Here is a 27,923-nt window from a genome sequence, read left to right on the forward strand (position 1 = left end):
ACAACACATAAAACTTCAACATTAGTCCAGTAAGGTCCTGTCCCTAATAGCGCACCTTATGTGGGCTTTCGGTCTCGTGGCCTTAAATTGTGCACGCTCGCTCAGTCTATGAGTCTGTAGGGTGTCCCATCTGTCATTTTTACGCTCCGAAGTCCACACTGCTGCAGCCAAAACATTTTAAAATAAACTGAACAAATGCTTTCCTAACCGCAAGATTAAAGCACAGCCCTGTAATAAAATCCTAACCTAACTAAAGCAGCATTGAGTTGAATAACAGCCTGATTTATAGTGAAGATGAAAGTAGATCACAGTATCATCTACATAAAGATGCACTATAGCAAAGTTTTTACAGGATTTATGTATTGTGATGTTACAGTTGATCTGACACTGACACAAGACTGTTGAATAATAAACTCAATACTTCAATGAATAATTCATCTATTTGAACATTAGATTATTTACACTGAGCTGTCATTAATATATCACTGTATATGACATCACTGCATCACTGATGTCACTGCTGAGAGACTGTTGCTAGGTGATGATGTCATAAAGAGAGTTGTGACATCACTCCAGCAATTCTGCTGATCTGCACACAAACATTTGCAGCAATAGAGTCTTACAGTGACAAACACACAAAAAGAGATAAAAAATGAAATCTGACCATTAGTGTATTGTATTATAGTCTATAATTTATATCATTTATAAAATTTTATATAATTTATAGAAGAGTATACATTAATATTATAGGCTTTTATTTTAGATACTTTTTGTCATAATAATCTTCTGTATCGAAATCAGCAAATAGTTCTTTCTTATAGTGTATGGAGGACAGGTTTAAAAATGGGACAAACTAAACTTTGGGCAGCTCATCTGGGACGACTCAAAATGTGTCACGGAATTAGTAAACATTTTTTTCTGGACAGGTTTGACTAAAGATATAGTTGAGTTTACAAGACATCGCCAGTACACTGATCATTGATGCTCTACAAAAGCTCCACTAAAGCCTTTGCCAGTATTATAATGATTGGGTATAAATATTGACCCACTATAGTGGAGTAAGGCTGGTAACAAACATGTTGGAGATTTCTGACACGTTTTCACTTTAAAGAACATTAAAGCCCAATCTGTAGCTTTCTGATTGTTTCAGTTATTTGTGTGTAAAGCATTGTGGATGTTTATGAGAAGACTTATGGTTTATTTACTGCTTTAGGTCAAGTGACAATTATACAATGTAAATATATGAAATTTAAAATACATGACAACGTGTACTTATATTACAAGATAACAATATGGAGTTCGTCATGTGTTATAAATCATCATACTCATAAATGGTACAACCACAAATAATGTATTGAAACTTTTATACTGATTATTTATTAGCGAATACAACATACAGTATAATAATGTTTATTATAAGGGAATATACCTGCAATAATGCATTATAAACACAGACTTCATAGAAAGTGTTACCACATACTGCAGTCAAAACAGAAAACAGAGAAATATATTCAAAAGATAACATTTATCTGACTATTATGAATGTCTTAATGCAACTATAATATGTGGATAAATATCTCTGAAAGGCAGGTACCAAAAAGCTTTATTAAAACATTTACAGTAGCAAACCTTCAGAAAGCCAAGCCTTGTTTTAATCAGTATCATACAGTTTTATGTATTTAAGCATTTGTTTTGTCCATCGTATCTGAAAAAAAGACACAAACTCAGTTATATTCAGAAAAGACAGAACATTCAGAATTTGACTTTTCTGTGATTCTCAGATTTCAGTCTCACTGCAGCCGTTATCACAGCGCTACTCAGCAAATAACCATCATGACAGCTGTGTGCATATTTTCAAATAACACAAAAGTTCTGAGTGATGCGCTATGTCGTTCAGTGCCACTGGCAGCGCTAAAACACTTTCACTTTTGGTTGTGTTAGTACATTTAAAGTACAGATTGCGTTAGAAAATAGTAATTCCACCTTGATTGGGTTTCTTTATCTTCTTTTTTAGGGGTTTCTCCAGTAATGATGGTACACAAAACAACGCGGCATATCTGCACCTGACTTTGAAACCTGCAGAAGCTGCGCCAGTGACTTATTTGACTTATTAGGCAATAACTAACCAAGATTTGTGTTTGTACTTGAACATTTCTGTAATTTTGTAGCATCTCACTTCAATATTAATGATCAGCTATGAGTGCTGCACAGTGAGACTGAAAGTAGCTCAGCGATGATGTCATAGCTGAGAATAAAACAATCCGCATCAAGGACTGAAACTATCTATTTTATCATTTACACTGTGACAAGTGAAAAGTGAGATCAACTTAAAGCTGCAGTCGGCAAGATTTTTTTGATCATATTCATATTCATTAAAAAAAACCACGCTTCTACCTCCACCTAGAGCCTGTTATTTGGTTGGCAAAAATCCACAGCTCTTCATCTGGTCCAATCAGTGCAGGGCTGTGTAAAATCTACTTGTCAATCACAGTTCCTGCACACGCCACAGATCCCCCCTCCCCCCCTGCGTGTGTTACATTAGGCCTGTTTGACTTCATGAAGCACCACAAGAACCGACAGTCAAATGACGCGAAAGTACCGCGAAAACGATGAGAGAAATCATACAAAGTCTAATTTCGTCTTGCTCTCGTGGTACTTTGACGTCATCTGGCTGTCGGTTCTTGTGGCGCTGCTTGAAATTGAACAAGTCTAATATCACATGAATATGCCTGAAGTTCACATGTGTGTTGGATTGAACGCAGCATGTTGGCGGAGATAACATTCACTAACAAACTTCCGATTCCTTGGCTAACAACCAGAGCTAGCAGAACAACCAATGAAAAGAAAACAACCAAGGAAAAGAAGGAAACGAAGATAGAAAGCGACTGTGCCTGTAATAAAACTAGGATCAATATCGGACCAGCAGTTGAAAGGTGGAGGGATCTATGAGCTTTAAAAGGCAGAGCTTGCCATATTTCTTCTTGACAGGTAATTGTGCTTTATCAACCATTTATTGTATTTCTGAGTGTTATGTAAGTAATCTAAGTATGCTTAAACACGCACTGATGAGGACGAGCTTGATATGATGTTGCTCAGTGGTAGTGTGGAAGGGGCATAAAAATTGAAAACATTCAAAATCATCTCAATCCTCCAGAGTTTCCGACTGTAGCTTTAAAGAGTTACTTCAGTTGGTAACTAAAACTACTTAAAATTTCACTTGAATTTCACAATAAGAAACAACTTAATGTTTTAGGTATTACCAACAGAAGTTATTTTTTTAAGTTGATCCAACTGTTTACTTTTTACAGTGTAACAGTAAAGTCAGATGTATGATGAGATGTTGTGTTACCTCTTACAGTACATGAATACTCTTGTAGCTCCTCACTGTTGATTGAGTCCAGGTACAGCTTGTTTAATAATGTCAATCCATCTGTTACCTGTTGTCCATTCTTATACCAGATGTAAGTATATTTCCTATCCAGAGGGCATTTGGTTGAACAGCTTAATATCACTTTTTCTCCATCTATCACAGGGTCTGGACTGCTTATCACTCGTGTACCTGAGATTTCATATGACAGAGTTCACATCAACTAATTTTCCAAGTTGGGCCTCATATTTTTGATTAAGCTCAATTGATAAAGAATTAACTAAACCTCAAATCAGTCATGTTAATTTCAGACTCCTACTCGAGCTATAATGCTTCAGTATAATGAGTGCTGCACTACAGAGAGTTTATTATGAGCAGTTACCTGTAACAGTAAGATAGACTCCAGGAGAACCAGAAACTACATCTGATGTGTTAGTGATGACCCTGAACTGATATCTTCCAGTGTCACTCATGCTGGCATTTTTTATTCTCAGTGTGTTTCCCAGATACTCCACACGACCAGAAAACTTATGATCCTCAAGCAGATCCAAATGACTGTCTTCCAAATGCCAGTATGTTTTCTCTACTGTATATCCAGTGGGATGTGAGTATGAAGAGTGAATATCTACTGTTGATCCCACTAAAGCACAAACTTCTGTAGAGGTGTAATTCACACCCCAACAGCTACTGTTAGAAAGACCTGAAAGAGTCACAAAATACTGCTGTAACATTCACAATCAATTACAAACACACTCATACTGTATATGAATCAACAAGAAAACTGCAAAGTTTGTTCTTCCATTTTAATTTAAATATTTTATAAATGTCAGACTCACACAAAGATGAAGAGGGTGATGAAAAAGACACAGAGCAGAAATAACTGTCGGTGTTTCCTCTGGATGACACAAATATGCTTTGGCCAATTTTTAAATATTGTCCATTCTTGAACCAGCGGTATCTGTTTTCAGATATTAAAGGGCAGGAGGAATCACAGCTCAGTTTTACTCGCAGTCCTCTAGGTCCAGGATTCATCTTCACCTGTAAAACTAAATAATGAAAACCTTACATTAGATGAGAAATGAAAAGAGTTGAACTGGACTGATGAGAATGTAAATGTACCTGAAACTGTTAGATTGACTGTGACTGAGCTGAGATGTTTAACTCCATCCTTCATAATGAACATGAGCTGATATTCTCCACTGTCTCCTTCTATCAGATCTGTTATCATGACATACGAGTAATCTTTAGTGATCCTCTGACTCACTCGTCCTGAGTAATCTGAATCTAAAGTCAAATCTTCAGGTTCATCTTTGTTTCTCCAGTTTGTTCTCTGTTTCTGACTGAACCAGAACCCAGTTGTGATGTTGATGTTTGAGTAATCGCACCTCACTGACACCAGTCCTCCCTTCACAGCACAAATATTCTGTTCATCACAGGTTACAGTAAACTTATCCAATGTTAGGAACCCTTGAAGAAGAAACCGTAACGTAAATAATATTTCTAGCTTATCTGTATTTAACTTCATTAAAATTACAGAGTGAGATGAGAGATTCAGACAGTCATATAAGGATATTAACTCAGATTCATCAATTTTGTTCTCAAACACAAATCTATGTTCAGTTTTAAATATACAAACTCACTTTAAACATTTTAGAGACTGATCCAAAAGGAGAATCCAGCCTTTGGAATACAGCGATGTAAATTAAATTAGACTAAACTAGTTTAAAATCTGACATACTTTTAACAAATATATAATGAATTGAAGTATTTCAGTACAACAACAAAACTGTGTTTCATACCTTGAATGTGTAACAGCAGGATCAGTGATGAGAGTCTGAAGTTCATGATTTCTCTGTGTAGAAACTCACATATATCAGCTACAAAACATTAAACAAGAACTTTTCTTATTGCTGATAAAAAACACAATGTTAGTTTGACTGTGACTTTTTTCAATCGGATGCAAAAATACGTTGTGCACATGCGCAGAACATTTGCGCTCCAAGTTCACGTATTATATTTATGAATCTCGTCACAGAAACACGCAACAACAACAGCATTAATGGGGTCACGCGCACTAAATTCTGCAGCGTTTGTTTATAATTTTAAAACATTAGGCTGCTTAAAGCAATAAAATAGCGTTGTGACTTTTGAAAAGTGTGTTTTCATTACCTATATCGGAAAACTTCTTAAGAACAACTCCAACTCAGTTTTGACTTTTATACAGAGTAAAGCGTGAACTCCAACGAGAGATGCTGTCGCAAGCGTAGCGTTGCCAAGTCCTTTGCTTTTTTCGAGTTTGGATTTGGGATAATGTTTAAACTATTTCCACCAGTTGTTTTTTTCTTCTGCGGGTTAAAGATTAAATGATTTCGTTGATAAGTTATTGGTATTTAGGCTGTGAATAGTCATTGTGATGGTTTTGAGCTAGTTTTGAACGTCCAGTCGGATGGTTTTGAAACGTGAGTCTGGCAACCCTGCCTTTGCTTGCGCAGACGTTCGGTTCGGATTCTATAATGTACATGTAAACGAACATTTAAATCAGATTGCAATGTTTAGGGTGCATGCAAACTGTATTGTCGTAACCTTCAATCGTATTAAATTTAGTCGGATTGACAAATTTTGTGCATGTAAACATAGCCATTGTGAAAAGATATTACTAGCTAGCAACCTCCCCAGAAAAGTGTATCTATATCTAGGTATTAAATGGTCAGTGAGCTAACCCTTTAGGAAATTTTTAATTGTCATCTTCAGCTTAATTGTCAAACTAAACATTATAAAAGCTGTTTTAATTTTACCTTAGTAACTATTTACAAAAGTCTAGATGGTGGATGATCACGAGATGGTGCCTGCAGGGTCAGGGGAAAATCTGCCCCGACAAAACGTTGCACAACGTTTATTTAACAGAAACAGTGATGTGTTGAACACTCTGTTGTGATGACGCAAGAGTTGCAACTACGGTAGCTGAGAGGCCATTCTTTGTGTTCTTTTTAAAATCTGATGAAATCATTAAATGTGTGTTAAATACTGTAAAATACCCTCGATGTTACAGTCACTGACCTTACCGTCCAGAATGAAAGGCAACATTCCAACTTGAACCCATTGAGTGATCTGTCTCTTTACTACCGCGTGGTTTTATACATCTTGCCGCTGATTGGGCCGACATTTCTGACACACACCAAACAAGAGAAAACGCATCTAAAACCTGTTGCACACTGTTTCCAGGAAACATGTGGTTCAACCCGGAAACCTTAGCAAAACGTTGCGCACCTGTGTGAGCTTGAACGTGCCCCTGGGTATCTTCCGTCCATTCCATATCCGTTTTAAAAACAAAAACGGAAAACGATCAACCAGTTGTATTTTCATTTATCGTTTCCATTTATAAAATGAAAAAAGAAAACTAGTAATTGATAGGCTACATTTTTCTATTTTGTTTCTCAGTTCTTACTGAGAAAAGTCTTAGGCACGTTCACATTATAACTAGCTACATTTACTATAACTTTATGCTAATTCTCTCACGCGTGCGGTACTCACGCAATCACTTACTTCAATGTCATATTACATATTTCCTGTAATAAAAACTTTTGTTTAAATGTCATTGAATGTGTAAATATGCTGTTCTTGATGCATTTACACAGCGGGTAACAGCAGATGTCCTCAATGCTGCACTTCACGTAACTCTAAACAGTGAATCTAGTCATTTGTGTATCTAATATCTTATCTTTTGGCGTAGTCAATGTAATAGAATAAAAAAACTGAGAGTTTTTAGCAGCTATAGTGCTGGAGCTGGAAGGCAGGTGAAGTTCTGCACACCCTTCAAACAGAAGGGGATAGAGTGACCTCTGCTGGTTCAGCTTCCACAAAGCAAGAAGGGCTATAAATAATGTTACAAAACTAAAATGTGAATTAAATAATAGAAACGTATAAATAAATAGGCTACCTGCTATCCTAAACTACATATAAAATGAGTGCACTTAATCTGAAGTCACCAATTCTCTTACAAATGTTTAATTTTTATTTCAGTTAGTTAAAGTGTTTTTTTACACCCAGTGCTACTTTAGTTGTACTAAATACATTAAATATAGTTCAGTTTTAGTCTACAATCACCTAACTATAGTGACTTTTATTTTGAAAGTGTTACCGATTTTATTTTCGCTTTCACAAAATGAATAGACCACGTGACTTCTGTTTTTGGTTTATAAACGAAAAAACGAATTGACTGAAGTTCAAAGACTCTCTTCATTCTTTGTTTAATAAGGAATAACTAGCATTCAGTGGAGTTAAAGTGCCAGTAAGATGACAATTTTAAGCATCCTATCACTATTTATAAGTCCCGGACAACAGGTTTAAATGCATGCAAGTTCAAAAAACACTGTAACTTTCTCAAAATATAAATGTAAAATTACCCCATTTCTCAGAGATCCCCAAACGATTCGTGTGAAGCCATTCAACGACTCAGCCTGCCTAAACCCCACCTTTCAGTAGCCTACTCTGCTCTGATTGGTCAACTGACAGAGTGTCTTTGCACACAATGCACAGATCACAGATCAGTCTCACAGACCACAGATCGGTGGCACAGAGTAGACCAACAACAGTGCAACATGTATTGACCTCGTGCTAACATGATTTACTGAGAAGACATTGTCAACATCAATACACATCATTCATCATTAATCCAAGCAATAAAAACGACGATTGAAACTAACATTTTACACTCATTTAAGCATTTATCTTATTTACCAAGATAAGACTTTTCAACTCTAATGTAAAGTCAGTTTTAATGTATGGAGCAGAGACCTGGAGGACGACCAAACCTACCACCAGGAAAGTCCAGTCCTTCATCAACAGTTGTCTCAGAAGGATTCTTCAGATCCGCTGGCCTAACACCATCAGCAATGCAAATCTTTGGGACAAAACCTGCCAACTTCCTGCTGAAGAGGAAATCTGGCAGAGGAGATGGGGCTGGATAGGGCATACTTTGCGCAAACCCCCAACCCATGTCACCAGGCAGGTACTGAGGTGGATCCCACAGGGAAAACGGAGAAGAGGCCGCCCAAGAAACACTTGGCGGCGTGACCTCGAGGCTGACATCAGAAGGATGGGCTACACCTGGAACCAGATAGAGAGGATGGCCCAGGATAGAGGACTCTGGAGAGCTGTTGTTGGCGGCCCATACCCCTTCGGGGGTGACAGGCTATGATGATGATAAGCATTTATCTAAACTAACCGGGTCATAGCAAAACCGTAAATAAGCATGCAATAGCCGTTTGCTAACGTGACTCTCTGACAGTAAATTAACAGTTTAAACACACAACATCATTCATCATTAATCCAAACGACGATTGAAACTAACAATTTTACACTAATTTAAGCATTTATGTAAACTAACCGGGTCATAGCAGAACTGCTTGCTATCGTGGCTCTGACAATATATAAGTTAGAGTTTAAACAACGATATCATTCATCATTAATCCAAGCAATAAAAACGACTATAGACATTTTACACTCATTTAAGCAAGTATGTAGTGTCACGGCCGGGGGCGGACCCGAATAAACCAAAGGTCACGCCCCTCTCAACTCTTCCACCTCGAGGAGTTTCCCAAGACCACCCCAATGACCAGACAGACGAGTAAACTACAGTTAAAATGAACTTTATTAAATATTTAAAAGGAAAGGGGAAAGGGGAAAGGGCAATTTAAAACTAAAGTGTCTCTTCTTCGCCTCCAGGGCCACTTGGGGGAAAGACTGGGGACAGGGGCTCCTTTGGGGCTCTGGTCCACAAATCCGTGGCGCGCTCCGCTTCTCCTGGAGGCAGAATCAAAATAAAGGTCAGACAGAGGTAAGGTACTTTGTCGTCTAGCGCTGTTCGTTCACCCGGGACCCTCAACCGACCAGGTAAGTGATGGTTATGACACAGGTCAAGTTCACTCCACAGGATACGTTACTCACGGTACTGGAGGATCTTCGTTCACCCAGAACTCCACTTGCACAGGTAAGTACTTGCTATTACCACAGAACAGTTTCACTCCACAGGTTATGTTACTCGCAGCACTGGGGATCTTCGTTCACACAGAGCTTCACTTGCACAGGTAGGTGATTGCTATAAACACAGAACAGTTTCACTGCACAGGTTATGTTACTCCCAGCACTGGGGATCTTCGTTCACACAGAGCTTCACTTGCACAGGTAGGTAATTGCTATAAGCACAGAGCAGTTTCACTTCACAGGTTATGTTACTCACAGCACTGGGGATCTTCGTTCACACAGAGCTTTACTTGCACAGGTAGGTAATTGCTACAAGCACAGAACAGTTTCATTTCACAGGTTATGTTACTCACAGCACTGGGGGTTTTCGTTCACACAGAGCTTCACTTGCACAGGTAGGTAATTGCTACAAGCACAGAACAGTTTCACTCCACAGGTTATGTTACTCACAGCACTGGGGGTCTTCGTTCACACAGAGCTTCACTTGCACAGGTAGGTAATTGCTATAAGCACAGAACAGTTTCACTTCACAAGTTATGTTACTCACAGCACTGGGGATCTTCGTTCACACAGAGCTTTACTTGCACAGGTAGGTAATTGCTACAAGCACAGAACAGTTTCATTTCACAGGTTATGTTACTCACAGCACTGGGGGTCTTCGTTCACACAGAGCTTCACTTGCACAGGTAGGTAATTGCTATAAGCACAGAACAGTTTCACTTCACAGGTTATGTTACTCACAGCACTGGGGGTCTTCGTTCACACAGAGCTTCACTTGCACAGGTAGGTAATTGCTATAAGCACAGAACAGTTTCACTCCACAGGTTATGTTACTCACAGCACTGGGGATCTTCATTCACACAGAGCTTCACTTGCACAGGTAGGTAATTGCTATAAGCACAGAACAGTTTCACTTCAAAAGTTATGTTACTCACAGCACTGGGGATCTTCGTTCACACGGAGCTTTACTTGCACAGGTAGGTAATTGCTACAAGCACAGAACAGTTTCATTTCACAGGTTATGTTACTCACAGCACTGGGGGTCTTCGTTCACACAGAGCTTCACTTGCACAGGTAGGTAATTGCTATAAGCACAGAACAGTTTCACTTCACAGGTTATGTTACTCACAGCACTGGGGATCTTCGTCCACACAGAGCTGTACTTGCAGACAGTGGATTTTCGCTACAGCGTTGGTGCACCGTATTCCTTCGCCCATCCACTCAAGCTGTCCGGGCGTCGTAGGGACTGGTGGGTCCGATGGCACGGAGCCGAACGCTTCCCAAACTCCCCCTCCTTCTTCCACGACCGGGGTCACGAGTTGGTGCGAACTTTCGTCGAGGCTCCGCTCACCACGAGCTTCTGTTGGAGAGGTCAGTACACACACCGCTACAACCCACAGTCCGCACGGTACACTCTTGGTAATACTCACTGGGTTTCGCCACTGTCTGCTCTAGGGACGAACGAAGCTCTCGTTGACACACCCCAGGCTCAGGGCTCAATTTTCTCGCTCTCCTTAGGACCCAGGCCACAACGGATGTCGTTGTCTCGCGACTCGTCTGAGGCAAGGCAGTTTGAACGCTACAAGCACAGCATACACACAGCAAGTAAAGCGTAAACACCATTAATCATTGAAACTCACCCACAGCACTCTTATACAACTTCACGTGGTTTTAAGATCGCCCTTGCCACCTGGCTACGACTACCTCGAGAGGATAGTTGGGCGATAGCTGGTCCACCAATGAGAGTGAGATGTGTGTTATTCACAGGCCCGGCGTGTTGTTTATCACTCCTCTGGCTCACCTGCGCTTCCTTTCTCCCACAGGGCCACTGTTCTATTAGAGAACGGTGCTTCCTACCAAGTGCTTCGTCCGTGCTTCCGGTCAACCCGCGGCTCGCCCACGCTTTCCTCTCCAGTGGGGCCAGGGACCTCAAAAACACAAAGGAACACACCAAACAACTCTTCGTACAAGTATTGCACAGATAAGTACCACAGCTGTTACTCACACTTCGTTGTCAACAACTGCTATTAGCTGCACTCTCGATGGCTCTGTGTCCGCTCTTTCTCTAATGAAAACATCTCAATATTCCTTCGGCAACTGACTGTCCCTTTCTCTCTTCCCCAGGAGAGTGATCCAGCCAGCGTGGTCCGTCTGCAAAGCAGCAACACAGCGTATACAAAGTACACCACAAGCACCCCGTTTGATGTCTTCAAAGGTCTTTTTATACCCTGACTCTTCTCCTCGTCAGCCTACCAGCAACCGCTGTGTCAATTATTCCCACCTGAACGTGATTAGGCCTAATTTTGGTTTCGGGAAACCCCGGAAATTCCGGTGTTCTAAGTGAAGCGTCCGGGCGGAACCATCGACGGGCGGAACCCGTCTTCCACACTTTTGGTTCCGCCCTCACAAAACATCACCTGTGACAGTAGCTATAATCATACTTACAGGTTGTGGTTAGGAGACGCATGTTGTTCCAAATAAAGTGGGTACTGAACCATCTTTCATTGCCAAACGTCTAAAAATTAATTTTAACCACTGATTCTTCACAGCCAGACACGTTTAGAATATCCCTCCTTGAAAAAGTCTCCTTTGGTAGTAAAAACAACACAAACTGAAAACACAGCGTGAGCTGATGTTAACACTCACACACTAGCTAGCTGTGGGCGGGTCATAGTTTTCGTTTCTCCCGCAGGCAAGGCTGTAGGCGGAGATTAGTATCTCATGTGACGTGGATAAGTTTGTGTGATGTGGATAATATCAGGAAGAAGACTCACTCCCTATAACGACTCGTTTCAGCGATTCAGAGTCGACTCCCTGCTTTAGAAGCCAATAACTTTATTAATCGTGCACTTTTTGGTTCAACTACTTTACACGTTGTTTACATTGATGGACAGCTACACGACACACTGCAATATTGGTTAGTTTCGATTTTGGATCTGTGTGGCTCTTTAATTTTACCTTGAGAGATTTAATAAATTAATGATTTAATATACTGATCACTGCATATCTATTTCTGTTTTGTTTTTACTTGTGTTATATCAACTCAACACTGAGAGTAATATGACCTAAACTATTTAACCTAAAAACAGCACATGGACACAACTCACTCCAGTCTTTCTCTATTAAAATCACTTTCTTCAAATATAAAACAAAACAAATCATACATGACATGCTAACAGTTTATTTAGTGTACTTGATGCACATTGAGATTAATGTATAAACATGCATCTGTGACATTCAAGACCCTTTTTTCTCAATACTGATGTTTGTACATTGAAAATGAATATGACTATTTATTGCCCTTAATTTCTACTTAATTTCTACTCATAACATGAACCGATTTAAAAGTATCTCCCTGAGCATGATGCAAAGATGACAGAATAAAGAGCACTTATTGTTCTGTTATACACATAACTAATGGTTTAGTGATTTGAAAGAGTTTGCAGTCATAAAACAATAAATGTGAAAACATCATGGTTTTATATATCAGGACATTAAAGTCATCTGGTCCTTGCAGCTCTTAAAAAAATAAATATTAAATAGTTTTTTTTTCTTGTTTCATAAATGATATTCATTTTTCCTTAATCTTGATTATTTTATTATATTACTTTATTCCTGTACAAATGTTATATCAATTAAACGTCAAACAAACACTCATATCTTGAATAGTACTCAAGCATTCGTTCAAGTGGATATAATGTGAATAAAGTGTTAAATCATGCGAGTGTTAGCATGTGACAGTGCGTTTAACATTTTAAACTCTTCATAAGTCAGGATCTCTCCCTCATCAGTGTTAAATGGGCAAAGCTCCACCATAGACAGCGCACCTTCTTCCCCAAATAATCAGGAATGGGATTTTTCTAGCTAAACGTTTAATGTAATACACGACACCCGCTTGCTGTTTTAGTTTTATTTACATTCAGTCCTACAAATGGCAGATGAGGTTTTGAAAGATCCTAACAGGACATGTACAAGGTTATGTAGCTTTAATTTAGGTTTAATGTATACTTTTCTCTTGAGAGGTTTGTCTCTTAAACAGCAATAGACTGTTTTATGTTTTATTAAATATAAGAAATATTAAGGAATATGTAATGTTTTTCATCAAACCTATTTGTTTGCATTCAGAAGTCTTTATGTCCTCTCAAGTTTAAGAAGATAAAAAAAGATTTGGTTTAGTACAAGAAAGAAAGCCCTATAGGAGTGATTAGTGTGGTGATAATAAAATATTGTTTTAATTGTTAGATAAAATCTCTTTAATGAATGTTATTTTAAGTGTTGAATTATTATTTGTCACTTTTTTAACAGCATCTTACCTTGTCCCTGTTGGCAGTAGCGTTGCTCTCGTCATTGGGAAGCTCTCTGCTTTATGGTTATAATCTGGCTGTGCTTAATTCTCCTGCGCTAGTAAGTGACCTAAATATGAATAATACGAGTGAAACTAATACTGTTTTGTGTAATGGGACTCAGCCTCAAATACTGAGGAAAAACTCCTCAGTATAAATGATGATGTTTTTCATTCTTCTTGTTCTTTATTAGTACATTAAGGACTTTTATAACCAAACCATTGTGAGACGTTATGGGTCAGGAGTGGATGAAGAGCATCTTACGCTTTTCTATTCAATCACTGTGTCTATATTTGCTATTGGAGGCTTGCTGGGCTCTCTCACAGTAGGAACACAGTTTACCACATTTGGAAGGTAGAAAACGAAGCTTCAGATACCAGAATAAATTTATTTACCAATATTTTGTAATGAAAGATAAAAAATCTAATAGTGTAATCTTAAAAATATGCTCTTCATCACAGTTATTTAAAACTAATTTCTTCCAATAAACATTTACATTTCAAATGTGTACAAAATATATTTACATGCATGTAATAGGAAGACACTTTTATTCAAAGCAACTTTGTGTGTCTGTCTAATTTGTAGGAAAGGGACGCTGATACGCAGCACAGTTCTGGTGTTTGTAGGTGGAGGGTTGATGGGCTTCAGTCGGTTATGTGGCTCACCAGAAATGATTATTATCGGTCGCTTCATTACAGGAATACATTCAGGTAAAGCGATGTCCTAAAAAATGTACAATCTTTTGCTAAAAAACAATCTTTTGCCTCGCATTTCTCATGCTATTAGTAATCTTACAGTTGTGGTGTCTCTTCATGCATTTATCTGCTTTACTGATGTGTCCTCTGTTGTAGTGATATCTCTCAGCGTTGTGCCCATGTTTCTTGGAGAAATTGCTCCAAAGAATCTCCGTGGATTCCTGGGACTCATGCCCAGCATTTTCATCTGTTTGGGTGTATTTATTGCTCAGGTTCTGGGGCTTCATGAGATCTTAGGCAAGGTGAGTCTTGATTGAAAGTCCTCAATCCTTTACTTTAACAACTGCTGTTCATTTTTAGTTGATGTATTTACTAATATGAACTTTATTGTAAAGTGTTGTTGTATTTTTGATCTGGTGTCTCCACACAGGAAGAGTTCTGGCCTCTGTTACTCTCTCTTGTCATATTGCCCACATTCATACAGCTCGTCTTCTTGTCATGGTTCCCAGAGAGTCCAAGATATCTTTTGATAGAAAAGCAGAACATTCATGCCACAATCACAGGTGAAGACTTTTATATTCAAAGATTGTGACCTCCTGGTCTGTGTCTTCTGTGGTTTTAGTACCTTGTTTCGTCTTGTTCTTGTGTTTGTTTGTTGTTATTTTTAATTGGTTCTTGTCTTAAATACGTGTAAGCTTTGTCTGTACACATTGTGTTATTTTGTACCAACCCTGTCTTTGTGTCTTCTGTTTGTTAAAGATGCTCCTTGTTCCTGGTGAATAAGCAGATCAATAAGTATCATGTGTTTTGATTCTCTGTCATTATATGATATCATGTGATCTTGTCGTCTGATTCTTTTGTGTTATGATGCTTTTCTGTCTTGCTTGACGTAGCATTGAAGTGGTATCGTGTTAAGTGTAACATCCAGGCTGAGGTGGAGGAGATGCAGGAAGAGCAGCGAACTTTGACCTCAGTGAAGACGGTCTCAGTATTACAGCTCTTCAAGGATTCGTCTGTGCGCTGGCAACTTATCACCATCATTGTGGTCAATGCGGGAATGCAGCTGTCGGGAATTGATGCGGTTTGAATGTTGTGTGAAAAAGACAATAATGTTGTCATAGATAAAAACAGGACTGATTTGACTTCTCTATTTTTAGATCTGGTTCTACACCAATTCAATCTTTGAGAATGCCGGCATTCCTGCTCATCAGATCCAGTATACAACAGTAGGCACAGGAGATAGAAGTCATCGCTGGACTCATAGGTGTAAGATTACATTGAATGTTAAAACAGTTTAAGATCTCATGCATTATCATGATTTAATCACGAGTAAGCGGTGCTCTTGGGCATGATTTATTTAACTATAGGCTGACAATATATGCAGAAACTCAATTTATACTCTTCAGATTGTGTTTCTACAGTAAAATCTGATATTGTTTGCAGGTATAATATATAGAAGAGTAATACCAAAGTTAATAAATAAATAAATAATTACATGACAAGTCATAAAAATGTATAACTTTATAACTTTTATTGCAACAGATTTTGCTTTATAAGCATTTTGTGCCCAACTGCTTTCACAACTCCACAGAAACGTCTAAATGTCTGTTTTTTTCATTGTATGAACATAAACTCCTTGAGTTGAAAGCGTCTAACAGTGTTTTTCTGAATCGTCAGTGCTTCACTATTGAGTGTGTTGGCAGGAGGCCGCTAATGATTGGTGGTTTTAGCTTTATGTGCATTTGCTGTGCTGGAATTACTTTTTCACTTCAGTTACAGGTAATTCTGATGATTTCTGAACTCTTTGTTGGTTATACACTATTTACTTTTACTTTTAAGTTGTCTTTACTTTAATTGTAATCATTATTATAATTTCAGATTTATAGTGACTTGTGTTTGTGTTTTTCTGTTGTCAGACTCACGTGTCCTTCATGCATTATATCAGTGTGATCTGTGTGGTTGGGATTATTGCTGGATTCTGTATAGGGCCTGGTGAGGACGTCACATTGGGTCTCATCATTACACATTGTTTGCTTGCTCATTTACTGGATTTATCTCTGAAGAGTAGTCGTAAAATGTCTAAAAGATCAAGTTTGAGCTGTCTTAATGAAGCTGTTATGTTTACAGATATTGCACTAAATGGGCTCACAGAATTTCCTCTATATGGTCAGACAAGCGACACATTTTACTGATTTATGAGCTCAAAAAATAAACTCTGCTTAATATAACTTTATATATAACTTCATGTTTAAACAAAGAAAAGACAAACAAGAGATAATTGCACAGTTTGGGTGTTTTCATTACTTTGTCAAACCCCAAAAGATCTCTAATTAAAAGTTTAATGTATTAAATTGAGCAACTAGTGCCACCTAGAGGCAGATTAGTATTACAGGTCTCTGCTATTTAAAGATGAATGTCCTGCTTTAAAATGAATATGAGGTGCAACACATAATAATAAAGTCTTTTATAACTCACTTTTCAATACAATTAATAACCAAATACATCTTGTGTGCAGCCGGTGTCCCGTTCCTGTTGACAGGAGAGCTCTTTAAACAGTCTCATCGACCTGCTGCCTACATTGTTGGAGGATTTCTTAACTGGATATCAAACTTCACTGTGGGCTTTGTATTTCCATTCCTACAGGTAAGACTTCCTCAGAGAACATGAACATATGATATATTTACATATGAGATACAAATGAGATTATTTAATTTATTTCATATTTATTTGATATATTGTTCAATGTTTTTCCAGATGTCAGCTGGTGCTTTCTGTTATCTGGTGTTTTGTGGTGTGTGTGTTGGCGTGGCGCTCTATGTCTACTGTGTTGTCCCTGAGACAAAGAACAAAACTTTTGTGGAGATCAGTCAGATGTTTGCCTTAAAAAATAGACGTGAAATTGAAAAAGAGCCCCTGGCTATCGCTGACCAACTCAGTCTTAAAAAGATGAATGGATATGGAAGTGTTGTGTCTGCAGATCTGGAGAAATCGTCTTGATGTTGTACGCTGTGATCTGATGCTGCTAAATACTGCTGCTCACAATGCCATCAAAATCTCAGATTATTTTTGTTATGCTTTCAACTATATTGTTGTTTAATATAGTTTTTAATTTAATTTACATAAAAAAAAAAATTCAATAATCTTACTTAAAGCTGTTGAGTGTCATTGCTTTCTATATTATAATACTTCTCTTAACATGCAAAGACAAGTAAATAATAAATTAATTGTAATGCAGGCCTTATATGACAGTATTCACTTAGCTGAAAGTTCATGTTATTTAGGTGGTTTTTTTCCAGTAGATGGCAGAACATTTTCACCAGACTGGTTTAATGCAAAAATTTTAATCTTTACAGTGAATTACATACTTATTTATTCATTTAGCTGACGCTTTTATCCAAAGCGACTTACAATTGCGGAATGTGTCAGAGGTCACACGGCTCTGGAGCAACTAGGGGTTAAGTGTCTTGCTCAGGGACACAATGGTGTGTCACAGTGGATTCGAACCTGGATCTCTCACACTGCGCCATCACCACCCACCATTAGACTTAAAATTTTACTATTTCATTAAAAACATGAAAATAAAGAAGAAATTACGGTAAATAAATATACCTTAATGGTGAATTAAAAAAAATAAAGCAGTGATATTACAGGTCAAATTATATATAAAAAATTTACTTATGAAACATTTATAATATAGTTACAAAATCACATTTTGTTAGGAGTAAACGGTTCAGTGTAAATGAACAGCACAATAAATAAAGATGTGAAATACATGAAAGTCTTCCTATCAACAAATAGCCAAAACTCAGCTTCGTTTCATCTTCTCCATTCATCGGCCTATAGTTTGTCAAAAACACTAAAAATCCCAAATCAACATGGACAATTTATTGTTTCAATCTTGTAAATTTTCTACTGAGTCCTGAATGAAACCTAATGCCGAGTTCAGACTGCACGATTTTAGCGCTGATTTTGACTCGGCGACAGGTTTTGAGATATCGCCGACAAATGCCCGAAATCACAGGCAAATCGATGCTCGTGCACGCGAGTGACAATCACACAGTGTGAATTATAAAAGACGCGTTCTGAGAGGATCGCCGACGAGTCGCCGACACCCGTGAGATATTTGGCATGCTAAATATCTGGACCGGTCGGCGATTCAAAATTATGCCGTGTGAAATGTGTTTTGACTGACAAAAACATCGGCGATGACCTACATCCAATGAGAGAGCAAATACAGGACAGCTGGAAGTTCGGGGAGGAGTCTCTCAAAACGTTTCCTTCTTCATAATTTTTATTTCTTCTTCTTTCTGCTGCAAATGAGCGCACATGCAATTTGTATATTAAACTTCTTGCGGGTGACCATTTTTAATAATAATCCCAGTCTCACGTGAGAACTCCGGTCTTGCACGCGTGACCTCGCGTTGTTTCCTTCGCGTCACTTCTCGCGTGCGTTTGGTTGTGAGACGTAGTTTGCGGACCGGGAAAAAGTTATCGGCGATTCTTCTTACGGTAAAGTCATGCAGTATGAAAACCCTTGTCGCCAATCCATCATGCAGTCTGAAACAGCAGCGACTGAACCCTTCCCCAGATAATCACGCAGTGTGAATCCACGGGTGACCCGACTAGTTTGAAAATCATACAGTCTGAACTCGGCATACGTGCACTGAAGAGTAAAACTATAGCAAAGTTTTTACAGGATTTATACATTGTGATGTTACAGTTGATCTAACACTGACACAAGACTGTTGAATGATAAACTCAATACTTCAATGAATAATTCATCTATTTGAACATTAGATTATTTACACTGAACTGTCATTAATATGTCACTGTATATGACATCACTGCATCACTGATGTCACTGCTGAGAGACTGTTGCTAGGTGATGATGTCATAAAGAGAGTTGTGACATCACTCCAGTAGTTCTGATGGACAGACAGCTGATCTACTCACAGACCTGCAACATCTAACAATGACAAACACACAGAAAGAGATAATGTTATAAAATCTGACCATTAGTTTATTTAACATACAGATATACAGATTTTCTCACCTCTATTTGTTTGTCATCAGTTTTGTTTTTAGATGAGTTCAATTTATTCATTCTGATGAAAAACCTGTAGGGTCAAAATTCACACTCTTACAATCTGAATTCATATCAGAATATTCACTGTATGTTATGCAGTTTTGAGTTTTACTTGATATGTTTACTTACCAGATCCATACAGCTCCTATAATGAGAAACTGAGGCAGAAACACCAACAGAGGAACAAACACTGAACTGTCCATTTCTTCATTGTTTCTGTCAGTTGTTTCATTGTTTCTGTCCATTGAATCTGAACAAAGACAAAGCCGAGGAAATTCAGAACATAACTTTACTCTTCATCTTAAATGACAAAGACTCATGATGTTAAAATCAATACAGTAAATCTATCAGATAGATCATCTGAATTCAGGTATGAGAGGATGTGCTACATTATGAATATCATCACAACTGAAGAGCAATGACCTTTAACCCGTGACTTACAGACTGACACAGAGACAAATGTATGAAATCTTTTAATAAATCAAATTTCTATAAAATGAAAATAATAATGACACAAATGTTTCTTTCATTATGAGATATACTGAGTGTTTGACATATAAACTATAACTGCTACAATATTAATGATCATCTATAAGTGCTGCACAGTGAAAGTACCTCAGTGATGATGTCATAGCTGAGTATAAACCAATCAGCATCAAGGATTGAAACTCTCTCTTATATAATTTCATCAGATGTATGATGAGATGTTGTGTTACCTCTTACAGTACAGGAATACTCTTGTAGCTCCTCACTGTTGATTGAGTCCAGGTACAGCTTGTTTAATAATCTCAATCCATCTGTTACCTGTTGTCCATTCTTATACCAGATGTAAGTATGTTTGTTATCCAGAGTGCATTTGGTTAAACAGCTTAATATCACTTTTTCTCCATCTATCACAGGGTCTGGGCTGCTTCTCAGTCGTGTATCTGAGATTTAATATAACAGAGTTCACATCAACTACTTTTTAAGTTATGCCTGAAATGTTTGATTCAGTTCAATTCAGTATGATGTGAACAATGGCAAGATAATGCAGTCAAACACACACATACAGATAAAATATATAAAGTGAACACAGCTTAAAATGCTTTGAATAAAAGCATCTGTCAAACACACAAGTTCAACATAAATATACAGTCAACATTTGAAGTGATTAAAAACATTTTTATCTAAGAGCATCTTTTATTAACTTTTTTGATCAACGTCAAATGTTGATTAGTGTATTTGTTTTAAATCTGAAGACTTCTGTGATGAGTGTCCTCAATATCAACATAAAGTCTTGATCAACTTTGCAAGTTTGTCATAAATCGCACACTTAGACAGAATGTGTCTTAAGTCATAAAACCAGTTTATACCAGCTTCAGTTTTAATACTGGATTAGACTGGTAAGTGCTGGTTTGCTGCTTGCCTGGCTGCTTGACCAACACATTTACACTATTTACCAGCATCTGGTCAACCATGCTTACAAGCTGGTAAACTGCATAGTTCAACTGGTAATGCTGGTTAAGTGAGTTAAGATTCCACAGCAATGAAGCCATTGAGATACAGCAGATGACCAAAACACATCATATTATTTTCAAGATGAACAACCTCAAAAACAAGTGTAACATTCACAACATAAACATCATACAGTGTTCAGACGAGATACAATTTTAGATGTTTAACTCAAATGTTTGATAGCATTGATATTTTAATCTTTAACATGTAATGTACTCAGTGTTTAACCAAAGATTAGAACAATTGTAAGGACCCTAAATCTGTAGCATAAATATATTCAGAAATCTGATCAGTGAAAGCAGCTTTACAGAGAGTTTATTATGAGCAGTTACCTGTAACAGTAAGAGTGACTCCAGGATAACCAGAAACTTTATCTGATGTGTTAGTGATGATGCTGAACTGATATAATCCAGTGTCTCTCATGCTGACGTCTTTAATTCTCAGTGTGTTTCCCAGATACTCCACACGACCAGAAAACTGAACATCACGCAGATCTCTGAATTCCCAATAATCACGGTAATCCCAGTATGTTTCCTTTACTGTATATCCAGTGGGATGTGAGTATGAAGAGGGAATATTTACTGTTGATCCCATTAAAGCACAAACACTTCTAGAGGTGTAAGTTACACCCCAACAGCTACTGTTAGAAAGACCTGAAAGAGTCACAAAATACTGCTGTAACATTCACAATCAATTACAAACACACTCATACTGTATATGAATCAACAAGAAAACTGCAAAGTTTGTTCTTCCATTTTAATTTAAATATTTTATAAATGTCAGACTCACACACAGATGAAGAAGGATCTGAAAAATACTCAAAGCAGGAATAACTGTCAGTGTTTTCACTGGATGATACAGATATGTTTTGGTAAATTGTTAAAGGTTGTCCATTCTTGGACCAGTAGTAATTATATTCATATGTTAAAGGGCAGGAGGAATCACAGATCAGTTTTACTTGCTGTCCTGTAGATTCAGGATTCATCTTCACCTGTAAAACTAAATAATGAAAACCTTACATTAGATGAGAAATGCAAAGAGTTTAACTGGACTGATGAGAATGTAAATGTACCTGAAACTGTTAGATTGACTGTGACTGAGCTGAGATGTTTAACTCCATCCTTCGTAATGAACATGAGCTGATATTCTCCACTGTCTCTCTCTCTTGGATCATATATTATGAGTTGTGAGTAATCTTTAGTGATCTCTTGATTCACTCGTCCTGAGTAATCTGAATCTAAAGTCAAATCTTCAGGTTCATCTTTGTTTCTCCAGTTTGTTCTCTGTTTCTGACTGAACCAGAACCCAGTTTTGATGTTGATGTTTGAGTAAAAGCACCTCACTGTCTCCCGTCTCCCCCTCACAGCACAAATATTCTGTTCATCACAGGTTACATTAAAGTTATCCAATGTTAGGGACACTGAAAATAAATATAAAATATTATTGACATTCGTAACACAGTATAATGTAAATGTAAATTTAATGTAAAATCCTGGACTAGAGAACAATGATGTAAATTAATCTGAAATAACCTGAGTTTATTTATACATTTTTCTTTTTAATCTGACCTACTGAAGTTACGGTTAATCCTCTTCGCCCCTTCGGGAGCATAGGGCCTCTGTGAAGTGTCTCCAACGTTTCCGGTCATGTGTGGTCTTCTTCACCTCCTGCCATGAGGTGTTGGCTCTAGTCAGGTCTTTGATGACCCCTCTCCTCCAAGACAGCCGCGGTCTTCCCCTCCTTCTCTTCCCTTGAGGGTTCCACTCCAGAGCGGCTCTCGTAATGGATGCAGGCGGCTTCCTTAAATTGTGGCCTATCCATCGCCACTTTCTTCTTCTGATGGTGATTTCCACTGGTTCCTGGCCTACTTTCTCCAGTAGGTCTTGGTTACTAATCTTCCTGGGCCACCAGATTCCAAGGATGAAGCATAGTCTTGAGTTAATGAAAGTTTGGAGTTTCTTGATATTAAGTTGTGTCAGGCCCCATGTTTCACATCCGTACAGTAGGATGGATTTCACACTTGATTCAAGTATCCGCAGCTTGGTTTTGAGGGAGATGCTCCTGGCCCTCCAGACTGGTTTTAGCTGGGCAAAGGCAGCCTTTGCTTTTCCTATTCGAGCCTCGACGTCCTTGGTTGCCCCTCCATCATTGCTAATGACACTCCCCAGGTACGTAAATTCCTTCACTGTCTCCAGCTCTATTCCTCTGCAGCACACAGGTTTGGCCTTCCCAGTTGTTTTGACCCTTATCTCTTTTGTTTTTGTTGCATTTATTACCAGCCCCACTTGGCTCGAGATGCGCTTTAATTTCTGCATTTTCTCTTTCATCTGGCTGATGCTATGGCTCAGGAGGGCGAGATCGTCTGCGAAATCTAGGTCATCTAACATGTCCCTCAATGTCCACTGTATCCCTGTCCTTCCTTCTTTAGTGGTCTCCCTCATCACCCAGTCGAGTGCGGTTATGAACAGCAACGGGCTTAGAAGGCACCCCTGTCGCACTCCAGTGGACATGTTGAAGGGCTCTCTCAAGTCTCCTTCATGGGATACTTGTGCTTGAAAGTTAGTATAGAAAACTTGAATCATGTTGATAATCTTTATGTGGATTCCGTAGTGGGCCAGGATTTCCACAGTATGGTCCTGTCGACTGAATCGAAAGCTTTCTCATAGTCAACAAAAATAACATACAATTGCGAGTTAAGTTCTGTAGATTGTTCCACTATAATTCTCAGGGTTCCAATCTGGTCACTACATGATCTGTTTGGGTGGAAGCCTGCTTGGTTGTCTCTAAATTTGGATTCCATGGCGTTTGTTATCCGGTTAAGGATTATTTTGCAGAGTACCTTGCTGGCAACTGAGAGGAGCATTATGCCACGCCAGTTCTTACACTGGCTCAGGTCTCCTTTCTTTGGTAATTTTATGATGGTACCTTTCCTCCAGTCTATCGGTATCTTTTCTTCTTTCCATATTCTATTTAGGAGAGGGTGGAGGGCTTCAACAGACAGACTGCCTGCCTCTTTCCAAGCTTCTGGGGGTATCCCATCAGGTCCTGCAGCTTTACCGTTCTTGAGTGATCTAATAGCTTTATGGCGGTAAACGGTTGAGGATTTCTTTGAAGTGTTCTCTCCAGCGTTCCATTTGTTGTTCCTTTGTTGCAAGCAATTTGCCCTCTTTGTCTTTTACCGGCTTGTTTATTTGTCTCCTTCTGCCACGCAAGGTTTTTGTAATTTTGTAAAGGGTTTTCATGTCATGCTTCATTATAGAGCTTCATGGTAATAGCCTTCTGATTCCTGGTTCTGCTGTTGTCTATATTTGCTTTCAGGTTGCGTCTTTCCTCCACTTTCTCCCATGTGTCTTGACTCATCCACTTCTTCTTCTCTCTCTTAATCTTTCCCAGAACATCTTCACATGTACTTGTGTATGCTTTTTTGATGATAGACCATTCCGTTTCAATTCCTTCATCATCACCTTTCTCCTCTTCTTCATCTGAGTTGTAACGTAGAGCATCATAGCGGTTTGCCAAGGTGAATAAGAACTCTTGTTTTGTATCCGGGTTTTTCAGCTTCTCTACATTAAACTTTGTTGTCTTCCATATTTTCTTCCTACAGGCTGCGAGGCGTATCCTGCAGGTGGCCAAGAGTAGATGGTGGTCTGAGCCAACATCAGCGCTTCTCTTTATTCTGCAGTCTTGTAGGGTTCCACGCCATCTTCTAGAAATGGCTATGTGGTCTATCTGGTTCCCAACAGATCCATCAGGTGATCGCCAGGTCACTTTGTGGCTCTCTTTGTGTGGAAACAAGGTGCCGCCTATTACCAGGTCGTTAATGGCACAGAAGTCGACAAAGAGCTCTCCGTTGTGGTTCATTGTTCCAACACCATGCCTCCCCATCACTCTCTCATTACCACTATCTGCTGATCCCACTTTAGCATTCATGTCACCCATGAGGATGGTGGTGTCCCTCTTCTTGCGTTTGGCCATGGTTGCTTGCAGTTGTTCATAGAACAGTTCCTTATCTGCTTCACTTGCATCATTGGTAGGGGCATATGCCTGTATGATGGTTGTGTCTTGACAGAAGGATGTAAACCTTGCCATGATGATTCTCTCTGAGATGGGTTCCCATTGCTTCAGACTCTGTGCACTTGTCTTTGACATGATGATTCCTACTCCTCTTACATGTGTTGGGTGATCTTCTGGGAGGCCAGAGTAAATGATGGTTTCTCCACTCTGCAGGGTTGTTTTACCGCTTCCAAGCCACCTAGTTTCGCTTAACCCAACAATTTCTATCTTTAGTCTCTTCATTTCTGCAGCTACTTGATGAATTCTTCCAACTTGGAAAAGGGTTCTAACATTCCATGTTGCAATGTTAGTACGGTATTTGGGGGACAAAAGCTTTGGTCGCTGACACGTCATAGGTTGTCCTCCCACAGAAGTGTCATCAAAACTATTTACACGCCTCTTCCCGCCCTGAGTTAGTCCTCTAGCAGGTTGAGACCTTTTCACTGAGGTTTTGGTAATCATAGTTATCCACCTATGGGTGATTAACCCAGGGGCTTCACGTGCACCTATTGGCCCCAGGGATTGCAGATGTACTTCGCGTTTCCCTGGGTACACCCCTGCACCGCGATGAGGCACACTCTCCTGAGTGTGGGGACTGCGACAACCGCGAGATCCCTAGGTGCTCCGACTTCGCAGAGGCTACTGAAGTTAGCTGATGTATATATAATATTAACAAATTCAACTTTATTGTAAAATGTTACTAACTATCTATCAACTTATCAGTGCCAATGTTTTATTTCAAGATGCACACCAGTATTTTTTTTGTGTAAGGTATGTTTGTAAAAGTTACTTAAATGTCTTAATATAACTAAAGCCTAGTCCTGAATTAACCTAAATCCTGTCTGGGAAACTGACCCAACAGCATTAACTAAGTAATTACATTACTCTCCAAATGAGTTGCTGATATAAATCACAACCAGGAATCCCTACCCAGTCTCCTGAGGTTGCGTATAAATAGCACGAAGTGTAAAACTCATGCAATACATACGCCAAATTCCACTTTGGCGTGCATATGATATGCAAGTCCTTCCCATTCACTTAAACGGGGCATCTTTTTTTGTCGTTTTATTTATTGGTTTCTCAATTTTTTTCTGTTTTTTAAACCATTTTCGCTTGGGTTTAGGGTTAGATTTCAGATTTGCTTAATAAGGTTATTTAATATACAGGTTTCTCTATGTTTTTGTCCATATTTAAGCCATGGTCGCTTGGAGTTGGGGTTAGAGTTGGGGTTTGGGTTAGGATGTCATTTTTAAATAACAAAAAGTTGTTCTAACCCTAAACCCAAGCGAAAATGGTAGAAAGATAGCAAAAAAAATTGAGAAACCAATAAATAAAACGACAAAAAAAGATGCCCCGTTTAAGTGAATGGGAAGGACTTGCGTATCATATGCACGCCAAAGTGGAATTTGGCGTATTTATTGCACGAGTTTTACACTTCGTGCTATTTATACGCATTTTCAGGAGACTGGGCTGGGAATCCCTGATAGAAGAGAAAATATAGGAATGTATTACTCTGTTCTAGAGAGAGAGAGAGAAAGAGAGAGAGAGAGAGAGAGAGAGAGAGAGAGAGAGAGAGAGAGAGAGAGAGAGAGAGAGAGAACTCAGATGCAGGCTTTGCATGTACAGATACAGTACAAGGTTTATTGGGTACAAAAGAAAACACAATTTGCTCCTAAAACACCTAAAGGCACCAACAAAGACAGATGATAAACAGAATAAGACTACACAAAACTATGACAGGAACTACTTGAATGCTTAACAGTAAACTTGACAATAACTTACTAGACTAGCAGAGTACACATGTGTAAGAACACCAACCCCTTCAATACGATACAAATTTGCATCCGATCAACCTCAATCGTATTGATTTAGGTGTTTACATGAAGGCTTTTATTTGTTAGATTTTTTGGCCAGTTTTGTCTTTTTTCAATAGTGAGGTTAGGGGAGGGCAGGAAAGTACAGGGATGATAGAAGGGTATGAGATCAGCAAATGACCACGAGCTAAGAATCAAACTCGGGTCACCAAAAGTGCAAAAGCACCACATGTTGGAGCGCTGCCCACTACACCATCAGCTCCGACTACATGAAGGCTTTTCAATACGATTACAAACAGACGTATCTAGTGGTGTCTCTCTTTCTTACTCTGTTCTCTATACTATCAGGTAATATCTCATACATGTTTGAAACAGTTAGTTGTATTAATTACCATTTCATGCATTTATAGTTTAACCAATTCAACTTTTATTTCAGTGTTGTTATCTCTACTTACACTGTCAGAAATATTATGTCCTAATAAGTATTTACATACCTCAGATGTATTAATATGTACCTTTGAGATACTTATATGGACTGTTCACGGAAAAAAAGTTTACTTTTGAAAGGGCACTGCCCCGGTGACAGCTGTACATTTTCTTGTTTGAATAATTAAGGTTTGTACTGACTCTTGTCTTATATCACTGTCTTAATGCAGTAAACAACACTGATGCTTTTCCCAAATGTTCAACAAGCACAAAACTGTCATCTACTCAAAAGTGTTCATACCTTGAATGTGTAACAGCAGGATCAATGATGAAAGTCTGAAGTTCATGATGCAGTTTTGTAGAAAGTCACATAAGACCCAAAACTCTTTTCTTATTCCTGAAAGAAAACAAAACATCATTGTGACGCTCAATTCATCAGACAGTTATTACAGTAAAATAAAACTAACATGCTTGTTTTTCGTAACATTTCAAAGATTCAATACATATACACGTGTATACATACGTGCTCGTGGAGATCTCTGACTTTAACCGGTTTGTAAAGTTGTGTCAATATCTGAAGTTGTGGTAGATCATTTAATGATCTGATTATCGTACTCAAGCGGATGTTAAAGAAAGACTCTCCTTCACTTTTAAACACTTTTC

General features: G+C 38.5%; 1 protein-coding gene and 1 pseudogene across 3 annotated transcripts; one reads left to right on the top strand and one right to left on the bottom strand.

The window, feature by feature from the left end:
* Positions 1-1,177: 1,177 nt before the first annotated feature.
* On the bottom strand, positions 1,178-27,923 carry LOC129453063 (sialoadhesin). Of its 3 annotated transcripts, none has more exons than XM_073861631.1 (7): positions 6,430-6,466; positions 5,167-5,244; positions 4,487-4,834; positions 4,204-4,413; positions 3,750-4,067; positions 3,350-3,559; positions 1,178-1,705 (listed from the first exon to the last, which is right to left on the bottom strand). In XM_073861631.1, the coding sequence occupies exons 1-7, from the start codon at positions 6,449-6,451 to the stop codon at positions 1,680-1,682; spliced, it is 1,212 nt and encodes a 403-aa protein (XP_073717732.1). In that variant the 5' UTR covers positions 6,452-6,466; the 3' UTR covers positions 1,178-1,679. The 3 variants fall into 3 exon arrangements, with proteins under 3 accessions (XP_073717732.1, XP_073717733.1, XP_073717731.1); XM_073861632.1 differs by lacking the exon at positions 6,430-6,466 and adding an exon at positions 6,163-6,244; XM_073861630.1 differs by lacking the exons at positions 5,167-5,244; positions 6,430-6,466 and adding an exon at positions 27,562-27,923.
* LOC141349254 (solute carrier family 2, facilitated glucose transporter member 5-like) lies at positions 8,145-17,456 on the top strand (annotated as a pseudogene).

Source organism: Misgurnus anguillicaudatus, chromosome 23 (genome assembly GCF_027580225.2).
Source record: "Misgurnus anguillicaudatus chromosome 23, ASM2758022v2, whole genome shotgun sequence".
Taxonomy (NCBI): domain Eukaryota; kingdom Metazoa; phylum Chordata; class Actinopteri; order Cypriniformes; family Cobitidae; genus Misgurnus; species Misgurnus anguillicaudatus.